Genomic DNA, 13004 nt, shown 5'->3' on the forward strand with positions numbered 1-13004 from the left:
TGAGCCCGCGCGGCGGGAGCCTGTGCTCCGCAATGGGAGAGGCCATAACAGTGAGAGGCCCGCGTACCGCAAAAAAAAAAAAAAAAAAAAAACATTATATAAGGTAGAAGCATAAAGGAAACCCTTTTTCCAATATTTTAGCAAATTAATTTGAAAATATTTCTAATTACAGTTTTGTACCATTGAAGCTAACTTGGACAGGCTACTTAAAATATTCAGTGCTTCAAATGACTAAAAATAGTGAAAAGTAGTAAAATTACTTTTAAAATCTTTTATAATTGAGGCTTTCTACTAAATCATATTTAATCCAACAAAACGCTAAGTGAGATGAAGACAAAAATGAGTACTAGAAATAAATGTACCCATTTCTTTCTATCTAGCCTTTGCTGTATACTTTTATTTGTGCTCTTCACGTAATAACTTTGTAATTATAACAAAAACCTATGAGATACACACTTACATTGTCTGAGCGTCATAGGCGAAGTCTCTGAGATGCAGAGACAGTCAGTAGTTTGTCACAGTCAGTGGGATTTATTGAGTCTGGAGCCCACTGCCTCTCTGCCGCTGGAGAGGACAGGGCTGTAGGCACCACGAGAAATGAGGGAGACAGAATTTTTATTTAAGTTCTGCTCAAGTCCTTTTGTATGTAATCTAGTTTTGTTAGATCCAACAAAGGTTTTAAAAGGCTGCATACATACTTGTATAGATGCACACAACATACGTAAAAAGCTTCACCTGATGCATCTGAAAAGACTGGTGTTATAATAAAAATTTGAAAGGAAGAACTTTTTACATTATTATTATTCCAAGATTTATTCTCTTTTGTTGATCTCGTGGTAAGTCTTCTTTTGGGGCAATGGCACTTTCATTTCTTTGACTTTGTTAGCTTCTGGGACTTTCTATTCCTTGATATGAACTGCAGTGGTCTTTTTCGCTTAGGTAATTTAAGTTGTCATCTTTTGATGAATTTATTTAAAGCTAAAAGCTTTTTCCTTCTCTTCTGTGAAGAAAAAGAAATTATGGTTAAATGTAATGATTCATAGGGACACTGTCAGAAAACCACTCAACAGTGAATTGACTGATGGTAACGCAGTTTTTTTATGTTTAAAAGTAAAGTTTATAATTCTGTGATATTAATTTATTGTAGGATGTAATTAAAACCATTGTACAAAGTGGTGGCATCAAGCATCTAGTTACCATGGCAACTAGTGAACATGTAATAATGCAGAATGAAGCCCTTGTTGCTTTGGCACTAATAGCAGCTTTAGAATTGGGTAAGTACCCCAGTGACAAACTTATTTTCTATTTTTATCTTGGATGAAAGGAAGCACAGGAGTGGAACAGAAGTCAGACAGAACCTTGACTAGAAGCATTTTGCCAGTGTGTTTTCTGTACCCGTCCAGATCTGAGTATATGGAAAATCATATTCTATAGATTGTCACCATAGCTGTCCTTTTTGGTTGTTCTTTTGGTAACATTTTTAGGGTAATGCTTTAAGGTTAGTTTGACTCTTAAATGATACCTCAAAGTTTAGGCACTTAGGGAATACAGAAAACATTTTCAGCAGACCTCATGGAGAAGTGAAACAATACTTAAAATACAACAAGTTTAGGGTTTGCTACTCTTCCAGACATCCAGACCTTCTCTTCCATCCCTACTACTGATTCTCTCTTACTAACCTCCTCCTCTCTATCACCATGGTTTCTGTTGCTTTACAGCATTGCCTTCATTCTAAATTCTCACCTTTTATATCACTCTTCTGTGTATTTACATTCAGAATTCCCCCAAAGCAGAGTCTAAATGATTCAGGTAGTTTCTCTCTAGCAGTAGCATTCCTGTTACTCAGAATTCTTCAGGAGAAGCTAGCTCATAGGCATCTAGTTTATGGGTAGCAACTTTGTCTCCAGAACCAAACTCTGATACATAGTCAGCTGGGGACAATCAAAGTCACATGGCCTGTGGTAAGGTCTGAGGTTGCCTTACATAAGGAGGACTATAGACTTAGTAGGGATGTCCTGTTTGGTTCAAAGCCATTCGGGTAAATACTGTTAACTGATCACCTCAGTTCCCAGTGATGATTTTTGTCCATAATTCTCACACTGGGGCAAGTGGACCCACCAACCCTTATCCCAGGAAGGAGAAGCCGAAAGATAAACATGGTATATCTCCTTCAGTGTCAGATTTACTCAGATTTCAGGTATGAGAGATTTGAATTTTTGTCCTCTTAAGGGGACAGTTAAAACAATTTATAATTTTTTAAAAATCAGGTATAAGTAGGATGTAAAATTTTCTTGAATTCTAAAGATAGAAAACGTCAAGAAAATATATGTGGCTTTGGTCACTAACTTAGGTTAAAGATGCTGTGATTTCCTCCATGGTTTGGGTAGATTATGTGAGTCTGTCCAGAGGTCCAGACACCTTTAAGAGGGGAAGCTATGATGAAGAGGTGAGAGTTGGTGAGGACATGGAATACCAAATGGGGTTCATGGCTTGATTTTTAAAAATGGCTTAAAGTGATAGAGCAATTTCAGACTATCTTTGACTTCCTATCCTGGGGTGAATCTGCTCTTGTGCCCTTCATAACTAGTATCTTCTAAATAGGCTTTAATTTTGTTTGCTTCCTGATAGCTGAGCATTTGCCTGAGTCTATTTACCTTACCACAGAACTATGTAAAATGACAAAACATAATCATATTTTTTGTTGGCTGTTGTCACCTAGTGTTTCCTAGGCTCCTTGAGCCTAAGATTTAAAAATAAGGTCATACTACCTTTTTAACATAAAATACACTTTGAAAACCATATTTTTCCAAACTTGTATCCTTACAGGCTTTTAGATATTATTAAGGAATTATTATAAAATTTTTGTATGATAATAGTATTAAAGCAACATTTTAAGAGTCCTTATCCTTTTTTTTTTTTTTTTTTTTTTTTTTGGATAATTGTAGATTCACAAGCAGTCGTAGGAAATAATACAGAAAGATCCCTTGTACACTTTGCCCAGTTTTGCCCAGTGGTAACATTTTGCAAAATTAGTGTAACATCCCAACCACCGATACAATGTACCTATCTTATTCATACTTCCCCAGTTTTACTTGTACTTACTTGTGTGTATGTTATATTCAGTTTATCGCCTGTGTAGGTGTATCTGAGCAGTTCTAATACCACAAGGATTCTCCATTTATAACCACATTCACCTACCTCATACACTGCTCCTAATCCCTGGAAACCACTAATCTGCCCTTCATTTCTAAAATTTTTTTCATTTCAAAAATATATAAATGGAATCATATAGTATGTGACCTTATGGAATCGGCTTCTTTTGCTCAGCATAAGTTCCTAAAGAGTCATTGATTTGTGTGTCAATAGTTCATTCCTTCTCATTCCTGAATAGTATTTTGTGATATGTAGGTACCACAATTTGTTTAACCATTCACGGATTGAAGGACATCTGGGCTGATTCCACTTTGGGATTTTTAAATATAAGGCTACAATGAACATTCATGTATAGGAGTTTATGTAAACATAAATTTTCATTTTTCTAGATAAATGCCTAGGAGTTACTAGATGATTCCTGGGTTGTATGGTAACTTCATGATTGATATTTAGAGAAACTGACAGACTGTTTTTCAGAGTGGCTATACCATTTTACATTCCCGCCAGCACTGCATAAGTGATCTAATTTGCTCTGTACCCTCACCAACGTTTAGTATTGTCCCTGTTTTTTTCTTTTATTTTAGTCAATCTGATAGATATATAGTGATATGTAGTTTTAATTTTCATTTTTCTAATAACTACTGATGATGAACATCTTTATGTGCTTATTTGCCATCTGTATTTATTCCTTGGAGAAATGCCTATTTAGATCTTTGCCCATTTTCTAAATTGTTTTTAACTATTGAGTTTTGAGGATTATTTATATTCTGAAAGTCCTGTAGTTTTACATTTAACTCTGTGATCCTTTTTGTATTAATATCTGTATAAGATGTGAGGTTTAGGTCAGGGTTTCTTTTTTTTTTTTTGGCCTATGGATGTAATTGCTCCAGCACCATTTATTGAAAAGGCTGTCTTTCCTCAACTGAATTGATTTTGTACCTTTGTCAAAAATCAGTTGCGCTTATGCACGTGGGTCTATTTCTAGGGTCTTCTTTCAGTTCCTCTGACCTATATGTCTGTCTCTCCACCAACACCACACTGTCTTGATAACTGTAGCTATACAGTGACCTTCATATCAGGTAGAGGAATTCCTCCCACTTTATTCTTCTTATCAAGATTGTTTACCTCTTCTAGGGCCTGTGGCTTTCCATATAAATTTTAGTATAAGCTTATCTATTTCCTATGGAGAATCCTCTTGGGATTTTGATAGGAATTGCAGAGTCTGATTCTCTTAAATATACATGCTGAAATACCTGTGGAGGAAATTATTTGATTATAGGATTTGCTCCAAAATAATTTGGGATGGGTTAGAATAAGTGGATAAGACTAGAGATAGAGGATACACAGTTGGCCAGGATCATTTTTGAAGATGGTGATAGTACATAGTATATCATACTATCTTTTCTGCTTTTGTATATGTTTAACAGCTTTCATAATAAAGGTTTTTAATTGCCTCATATTTAAAGGAATGTTTTAATATCGAATTTTAAGCCTAAACTCCTGAAATATCTACTGAAGTTTAGATCTAAATACCCTTTTAACAAGGTCTAAATTTAATATTGTATATCTATGTCATTATTATTTATGAGTCCCTTTTGAAAGGTTTCACATTATCAGTTTCTAGAAAGGGAAGTAGTATTTAGCCAGATTGTACCAGGTTCATACCCAGTGAATATAACTGATACTTCATTTCATGTTCCAGGCACTGCTGAGAAAGATCTAGAAAGTGCTAAACTTGTACAGATTTTACACACACTGCTAGCAGATGAGAGAAGTGCTCCTGAAATCAAATATAATTCCATGGTTCTGATCTGTGCTCTCATGGGATCTGGTACGTATTTCCTCTGTCATTTGATATTCATCAACATATGGCTGACATTAAATATAAAATAATAGTAAATGGTGGCTTTGGGTTTTTAAAGCATTAGAAATTAGTTTATGGAAGATACAGGATTACTTTTACACTGCAAATACTCCCAAAAGATTCTTAATAATGAAAATGTTACATAGCAAATATAAGCAAAAGTCAATGTTAAAAAATTAATACCTTTAAGTTTCATTAACCCTAAAATAGTTTATATAAAGAACAAATTCTGATTTTGTATACCATGATATTAGCTAAGGAGTTTGTTCAAGAAATCATTGGCATATCTTGTTATACATTTCATGGACCACTTGAAAAGAACATGTATCCTGCTGTTATCGAGTGGTGAGTTCTATAAATGTCAATTCGATCCTTTTGTTTGGTAATGGTGTTTCTGTATTCTTGCTGATTTTCTACTCGGTCTGTCAATTATTGAGAGAGGGGTGTTGAAGTCTCCAGCTATTATTGTTGATTTGTCTGTATCTCCCTTCCGTTCTATCAGGTTTTGCTTCATATATTTTGCAGCTCAGTTGGCAGGTGCATACACCCTTCCTAGTGGATTTACCTTTCTATCGTTATGTAATGTTCCTCTCTGTCTCTGGTAGTTTTCTTTGCTCTGAAGTCTACTTTATCTGATATTAATATAGCTACTCCTACTTTCTTTTGAATAACATTCACATGATCTTTTTCTACCCTTTCAGATTCAATCAGCGGTATCTTGTATTTGAAGTGTAGGCAGCATATTGTTGGGTCATGTTTTTTAATCCACTCTCATCCCCCCACCTTTTTTTTAATGCTTAAAGATTACATAATTTCATCCACAAAGCTGGTTATCATTATTATTACTACCATTTGTTAGACGAGGAAGCCAAGACTGAAGGAAGTAAGCAGGGACATTGCAGTGGTGCTGGCTGAGGAGTGGTGAACATAAATTGTCCTGTCTGGTTAGTGACAGGCACTTTCAAGGTGATGGTAACAACCAAAATGATGGGCAGTAGAGGGGGGTGGGTGTCAGGAAAGCACCTCTGGTAGTGAGCCTTGATGGGCAGAGTTGGGTTTCTAGGTGGACTTTTTTGTGCACACACCAAGGGTGGATACGTCTCCTGGGGCAGGCTCACCTTATCCAAGTACAAAACCAGAATGGTAGTTTACTTATCTATAATGAGAAGTATGCCTGCCACTGATCTCAGAACACCCCAAGTGCAGAATCTGTCTGGCTCATTGACTCCTCCAGGGCAGACAGGCATCAAGGGTTGATAAGCTTTGATCAGAACAAGGAGAATTAAGTGAATGGACTGTGTAATGGCATCAGGTCAAAGTGGTTTGATGCATCTGTCTCTGCAATTGCATCAGCTTTGCTAAAGGAACTGGAAGCATGGAATCCCTTGGCTTGAGGCTCCATCTTTTTGGATGTTGCTGGTATGGCTCTGTCTGCATTACCCACAGTAGTGTTTTCTGTTCTATGCTGCTGTACTGACGAATGCCCCAGTAACCTCTGCTTTGCTTGCATTCTTTGAGGTAATTGTTGATACTTTCCACAAATCCTGCTTGGGCAACCCCTCAAATGTTAAAATTCTCCTTTACAAAGAGTGCATCCATTCTCAATTTGACCAATAAATAAATGGTCAAGACATTCTTGTATTAAGTCTTTAGTTAAGGAAGTATTTCCTTTGGTTATTTTCTGAATTTTTCCAGGGCCAGTATTTTTAGTGATGCACTGTTAGAGAAAAATAGAAATATTATTTGGGTAACTGGTAAGATTTTTTTTTTTTTTTAACTAACTGTAATATGATACCCAAGTTGGAGAGCAGTGGGAAACAAAAAGTTTGTGTGTTGTTTAATCAGTAAGCAAAAATCATTTACTATTTTTTGGGGTTTTTTATTATTATTGCAGTTTTTAATATTTATTCCATTTATTTAAATTAATTTTTAAAAGTTCACCCATTTCTCCCAACCCCAATCCCCTGCCCCCTGCAACCACCAATCTATTCTCTGTATCTATGAACTTGGTTTTTAGATTCCACATATAAGAGAGATCATATGGTATTTGTCTTTCTCTGTCTTATTTCACTTAGAATAATGCCCTCAAGGTCCAGCCGTATTGTCACAAATGGCAAGATTTCATTCTTTTTATGGCTGAATAATATTCCATTATATACACACACCATAATTTCTTTACTCATTCACGTATCCATAGACATGTAAGTTGCTGCCGTATCTTGGCTTTTCTAAGTAATGCTGCAATGAACATGGGGTGCATATTTCTTTTCAAATTAGTGATATTTCCCCTGTATACATTTAGAACCACATTAGTGCTATAATTTTTGTTTTCAACCATCAAACATAATCCAGAAAACTTTTGAGAAAAGGAAAGCCTATTGTATTTATCTATATGTATTTGCTATATCTGTTCTTTCTGATGTTCCAAAATTCCTTTTTTTCCCTTTCTGTTTAGAGAGCTTCCTTTAGCCATTATTTTAGGTTAGGCCTGTTTGTGACAAATTCTCATTTCCTTTATTATTCCTTATTTATTCATTTTCATTGAGAATATCTTGATTTCTTCTTCATTTCTGAAAAATATTTTCTCTGTGTATAGAATTCTGGGTTGACAGTTCTTTTCTTTAAAAACATGAAAAATGTTGTGCCACTTTCTTCTGGCCTCCATAGTTTCTTATGAGAAATCCACTATCTCACTGTTTGTTTTTTCCCTTGTAGGTAAGGTGTCATTTCTGTCTCAAGACTTTTTTCTCTTAGTTTTCAAAAGTTTGAATATGATGTGTCTTGGCATAGATTTCTTTAGGATTATCCTGTTTAGGGCTTGCTCAGCTTCTTGAATCTGTAGGCTTATGTCTTTTGCTAAATTTGGGAAGTTTTTAACCATGTTCCTTCAGGTACTTTTTCAGTCCCACCTCATTTCTCTTCTCCTTCAAGGCCTCTAATGGCATAAATGTGAGCTCTTTAGTTATATCACACAGGTCCCTGAGGTTTTGTTCATTTTTTTTCCAGTTTATTATCTCTCCGTTGTTCAGGTGGGGTAATTTGTATTGCTTTAAGTTCACTGATTATTTCTTCTGTCTTCTCCATTCTGTTGTTGAGCCTATCAAGCTTTTTGTTGAAGGTACTATAGTTTTGAGTTCTAAAATTTCTGTTCTTTATATCTTCTGTTTCCTTGCTGTGATCTCATTTGTTTCAAGCATGTTCATAATTGTTCAGGCATTTTCTTAATGTAAAATATACATATAATTTGCCATTTGAACCTTTTTTAAGTGTACAGTTCAGTGGATTAAGTACATTCATATCACTGTGCAACCATCCCCACCATTCATCTCCAGACCTTTTTCTTCTTTCCAAACTGAAACTCCATACTCTTTAAACAGTAACTCCCTAATCACCCATCTCCCCAGCTTTTGGCAACCACTATTTTATTTTCTCTCTTTATGAATTTGACTACTCTTGGTACCCCACATAAGTGGAATCATACAATATTTTTCCTTTTGTGTCTGGCTTATTTCCCTTAGCATAATGTCTTCAAGGCTCATCTACGTTGTAGCATGTGTCAGAATTCCATTCCTTCTTAAGGCTGAATAATGTTCCATTGTTTGTATATATTACATTTTGTTTATCCATTCATCCATCAGTGGACATTCGGGTTATTTTCACCTTTGGGCTATTGTGAATAATGCCACTGTGACCATGAATGCACAGATATCTGTTTGAGTTCCTGCTTTCAGTTATTTTGCTTATATACACAGAAGTGGAGTTGCTAGATAATACAGTAATTCTATGTTTAAATTTTTGAGTAACCACTGTGCTGTTTTCCACAGTGTCTGCACCATTTTACATTTCCACCAGAGGTGCACATGGGTTCCAGTTTCTACATCCTCCCTAATATTTGTTATTTGTTTTGATAATAGCCATCCTAATGATTGTCAGGTGGTATCTTATTGTAGTTTTGATTTGCATTCCCCTGGTGATTAGTGATGTTGGGGATCTTTTCATTTGCTTATTGGCCATTTGTATATCTTATCCTCTTTGGTGATATGTTTATTCAAGTCCTTTGCCCATTTTTTATTTGGGTTGTTTTTTATTGTTGACTTGGAAAAGTTCTCTATATGTTCTGTGTATTAAATGCTTATTGGATATATGATTTGCACGTATTTTCTCCTATTCCAAGAGTTGCCTTTTCACTGTTGTGTCCTTTGATACACAGAAGTTTTTAATTTTGATAAAGTCCAGTTTATCTATTTCTCCTTTTGTTGCCTGTGCTTTTCATGCATATCCAAAAGATATCATTACTAAACTCAATGTCATGAAGTCTTCCCCCTATGTTTTCTTTCAGAATCTTACAGTTTTAGCTCTTATGTTCAGGTCTTTGATCTATTTTGAGTTAACTTTAGTATGTGATGTAAGGTAAGGGCCCAACCTCATTTTTCTCCTGTGGATATTACCAGCACCATTTGTTGAAAAGACTGTCCTTTTGTCATTGAATGGTCTTGACACCCATGTCGAAAATTATTTGACCATATATGTGAGGGCTTATTTCTGGGCTTTCTATTCTATTCTGTTAATCTCTGTCTTTATATCAGCACCACACTGTTTTGATTATTGTAGCTTTGTAGTAAGTTTTGAAATTAGGAAGTGTAAGACCTCCAACTTTATTCTTTTTCAAGATTGTTTTAGATATCTGGAGTCCCTTGAGATTCCATCTGAATTTTAAAATGGGTTTTTCTATTTCTGCTAAAAACGTTGGTTCTGGTTTCATTTTTTGTATTTTTTTAGCCTTTCCACTATGTTTATTTTTATTTTATTACATTGTACTGAAACTGATTATTTTTATTATTAGTTTTACCATTCTATTAGTGAATGTCTTATTTTATTTATTTTTTAAAATTTTTATCTTTTTTTCTTTAGATTCTGCATATAAGCGATATCATATGACATTTGTCTTTCTCTGTCTTATTTCACTTAGTATGATAATCTCCAGTCCATCCATATTGCTGCAAATGGCATTATTTCATTCTTCTTAATGGCTGAGTAATATTCCACCATATATATGTACCACATCTTCTTTATCCATTCATCTGTCAGTGGACATTTAGGTTGTGCTACATCTTGGCTATTGTAAACAGCGCTGTGGTGAACATCAGGGTGCGTGTATTTGGAGTATAGTTGATTAACAATGTTGTGTTAGTTTCAGGTGTACAGCAGTATGATTCAGTTATACATGTACATGTATCTGTTCTTTTTCAAAATTTTTTTCCCATTTAGGTGATTACAGGGTATTGAGCGGAGTTCCCTGTGCTGTACACTAGGTCCTTGTTGGTTATCTATTTTATATATAGTTGTGTGTATATGTCAATCCCAAACTCCCGATCTGTCCCACCCCCCCCTCCCCCCGGTAACCATAAGTTCATTCTCTAAGTCTGTGAGTCTGTTTCTGTTTTGTAAATAAGTTCATTTGTATCTATCTTTTTTTCTTTAGATTCTGCATATAAGCGATATCATATGACATTTGTCTTTCTCTGTCTTATTTCACTTAGTATGATAATCTCCAGTCCATCCATATTGCTGCAAATGGCATTATTTCATTCTTCTTAATGGCTGAGTAATATTCCACCATATATATGTACCACATCTTCTTTATCCATTCATCTGTCAGTGGACATTTAGGATGTGCTACATCTTGGCTATTGTAAACAGCGCTGTGGTGAACATCAGGGTGTGTGTGTCCTTTCGGACCATGTGTGTCTCCAGATATATGCCCAGGACTGGGATTACTGGGCATATATCTGGAGATATGGGCATATGGTAGCTCTATGTTTAGTTTCTTAAGGAACCTCCATACTGTTCTCCATACTGGCTATACAAATTTACATTCCCACCAACAGTGTAGGAGGGTTCCCTTCTCTCCACACCCTCTCCAGCATTTATTGTTTGTAGACTTTTTGATGATAGCCATTCTGACTGTTGTGAGGTGGAATCTCATTGCAGTTTTCATTTGCATTTCTCTAATAATTAGCGATGTTGAGCATCTTTTCAAGTGCCACTTGGTCATCTGTATATCATCTTTGGAGAAGTGTCTATTTCGGTCTTCTGCCCAGTTTTTGATTGGGTTATTTTTTATATTGAGCCACATGAGCTATTCGTAAATTCTGGAGACTAATCCTTTGTCAGTTGCATCGTTTGAAAATATTTTCTCCCATTCTGTGGGTTGTCTTTTCGCTTTGTTTATGGTTTCCTTTGCTGTGCAAAAGCTTTTGAGTTTAATTAGGTCCAATTTGTTTTGATTTCCGTTACTCTAGGATATGGGTTGAAAAAGATACTGCTGTGATTTATGTCAAAGAGTGTTCTGCCTATGTTTTCCTCTAAGAGTTTTATAGTATCCAGTCTTACATTTAGATCTTTAATCCATTTTGAGTTTATTTTTGTGTATGGTGTTAAAGGATGTTCTAATTTCATTTTTTTACATGTAGCTGTCCAGTTTTCTCAGCACCATTTATTGAAGAGACTGTCTTTTCTCCATTGTATAGTGTTGCCTTCTTTGTCATAGATTAATTGACCATACATGTGTGGGTTTATTTCTGGGCTTTCTATCCTGTTTCATTGATCTATATTTCTGTTTTTGTGCTGGTACCATACTGTTTTGATGACTGTAGCTTTGTGGTTTAGTCTGAAGTCAGGGAGCCTGATTCCTCCAGCTCCGTTCTTACTTCTCAAGATTGCTTTGGCTATTTGGGGTTTTTTATGTCTCCATACAGATTTTTAGATTTTTTGTTCTAGTTCTGTGAAAAATGCCATTGGTAATTTGATAGGGATTGCATTGAATTTGTAGACTGCCTTGAGTAGTATCATCATTTTGACAATATTGATTCTTCCAATCCAAGAACATTGTACAGTATATCTGTCCATCTGTGTCATCTTCGATTTATTTCATCAGTGTCTTATAGTTTTCAGAGTACAGGCCTTTTGCCTTCTTAGGTAAGTTTATTTCTCTGTATTTTATTCTTTTTGATGAGATGGTAAATGGGACTGTTTCTTTCATTTCTCTTTCTGATCTTTTGTTGTTAATGTATAGAAATGCAACAGATTTCTGTGTATTAATTTTGTATCCTGCAGCTTTACCGAATTCACTGATGAGCTCCTTGTCTTGTTCCTGATCTTAGAGGAAATGCTTTCAGCTTTTCACCATTAAGTATGATGTTAGCTGTAGGTTTGTCATATATGGCCTTTATTATGCCCACTTTGTAGAGAGTTTTTATCATAAAAGGGTGTTGAATTTTGTCAAAAGCTTTTTTCTGCATCTATTGAGATGATCTTCTTATGGTTTTTATTCTTCTGTTTTTTGACGTGGTGTATCACAGTGATTGATTTGCATATATTGAAGAAAACTTGCATCCCTGGGATAAATCCCACTTGATCATGGTGTGTGATCCTTTTAATGTATTGTTGGATTTGGTTTGCTAGTGTTTTGTTGACGATTTTTGCATCTCCATTCATCAATGATATTGGCCTATAACTTTCTTTTTTGTGGTATCTTTGTTTGGTTTTGGTATCAGGGTGATAGTGGCCTCATAGAATGAGTTTGGGATTGTTCCTTCCTCTGTGATTTTATTGGAATAGTTTCAGAAGGATAAGTGTTAAATCTTCTCTAAACATTTGATAGAATTTGCCTGTGAAGCCATCTGGTCCGGGACTTTTGTTTGTTGGGAGTTTTTTAATCATAGCTTCCATTTCAGTAATTGGTCTGTTCATATTTTCTGTTTCTTCCTGGTTCAGTCTTGGGAGATTGCACCTTTCTAAGGAGTTGTCCATTTCTTTTGGGTTGTCCATTTTATTGGCATATAGTTGCTTGTAGTAGTCTCTTATGATCCTTTGATTTTCTGTGGTGCCCAATGTAACTTCTCCTTTTTCATTTCTAATTTTATTGATTCCAGTCCACTCCCGTTTTTTCTTTTCTTTTTTTTTTTTTTTTTTTTTTTTTGCGGTA

General features: G+C 35.3%; 1 protein-coding gene across 4 annotated transcripts in view; it reads left to right on the forward strand.

Moving 5' to 3' along the window:
- Positions 1 to 13004, forward strand: part of RAP1GDS1 (Rap1 GTPase-GDP dissociation stimulator 1) — a 161182-nt gene that overhangs the window by 144968 nt on the left and 3210 nt on the right. For all 4 annotated transcript variants that reach the window (XM_024126566.3, XM_007109654.4, XM_024126565.3 and 1 more), the window contains 2 exons: positions 1148 to 1274; positions 4856 to 4984. In XM_024126566.3, the coding sequence (XP_023982334.1) occupies positions 1148 to 1274; positions 4856 to 4984 (256 nt within the window). The remainder of the gene's footprint in view (positions 1 to 1147; positions 1275 to 4855; positions 4985 to 13004) is intronic.

Source organism: Physeter macrocephalus, chromosome 7 (genome assembly GCF_002837175.3).
Source record: "Physeter macrocephalus isolate SW-GA chromosome 7, ASM283717v5, whole genome shotgun sequence".
In the NCBI taxonomy this organism is placed as follows: Eukaryota; Metazoa; Chordata; class Mammalia; order Artiodactyla; family Physeteridae; genus Physeter; species Physeter macrocephalus.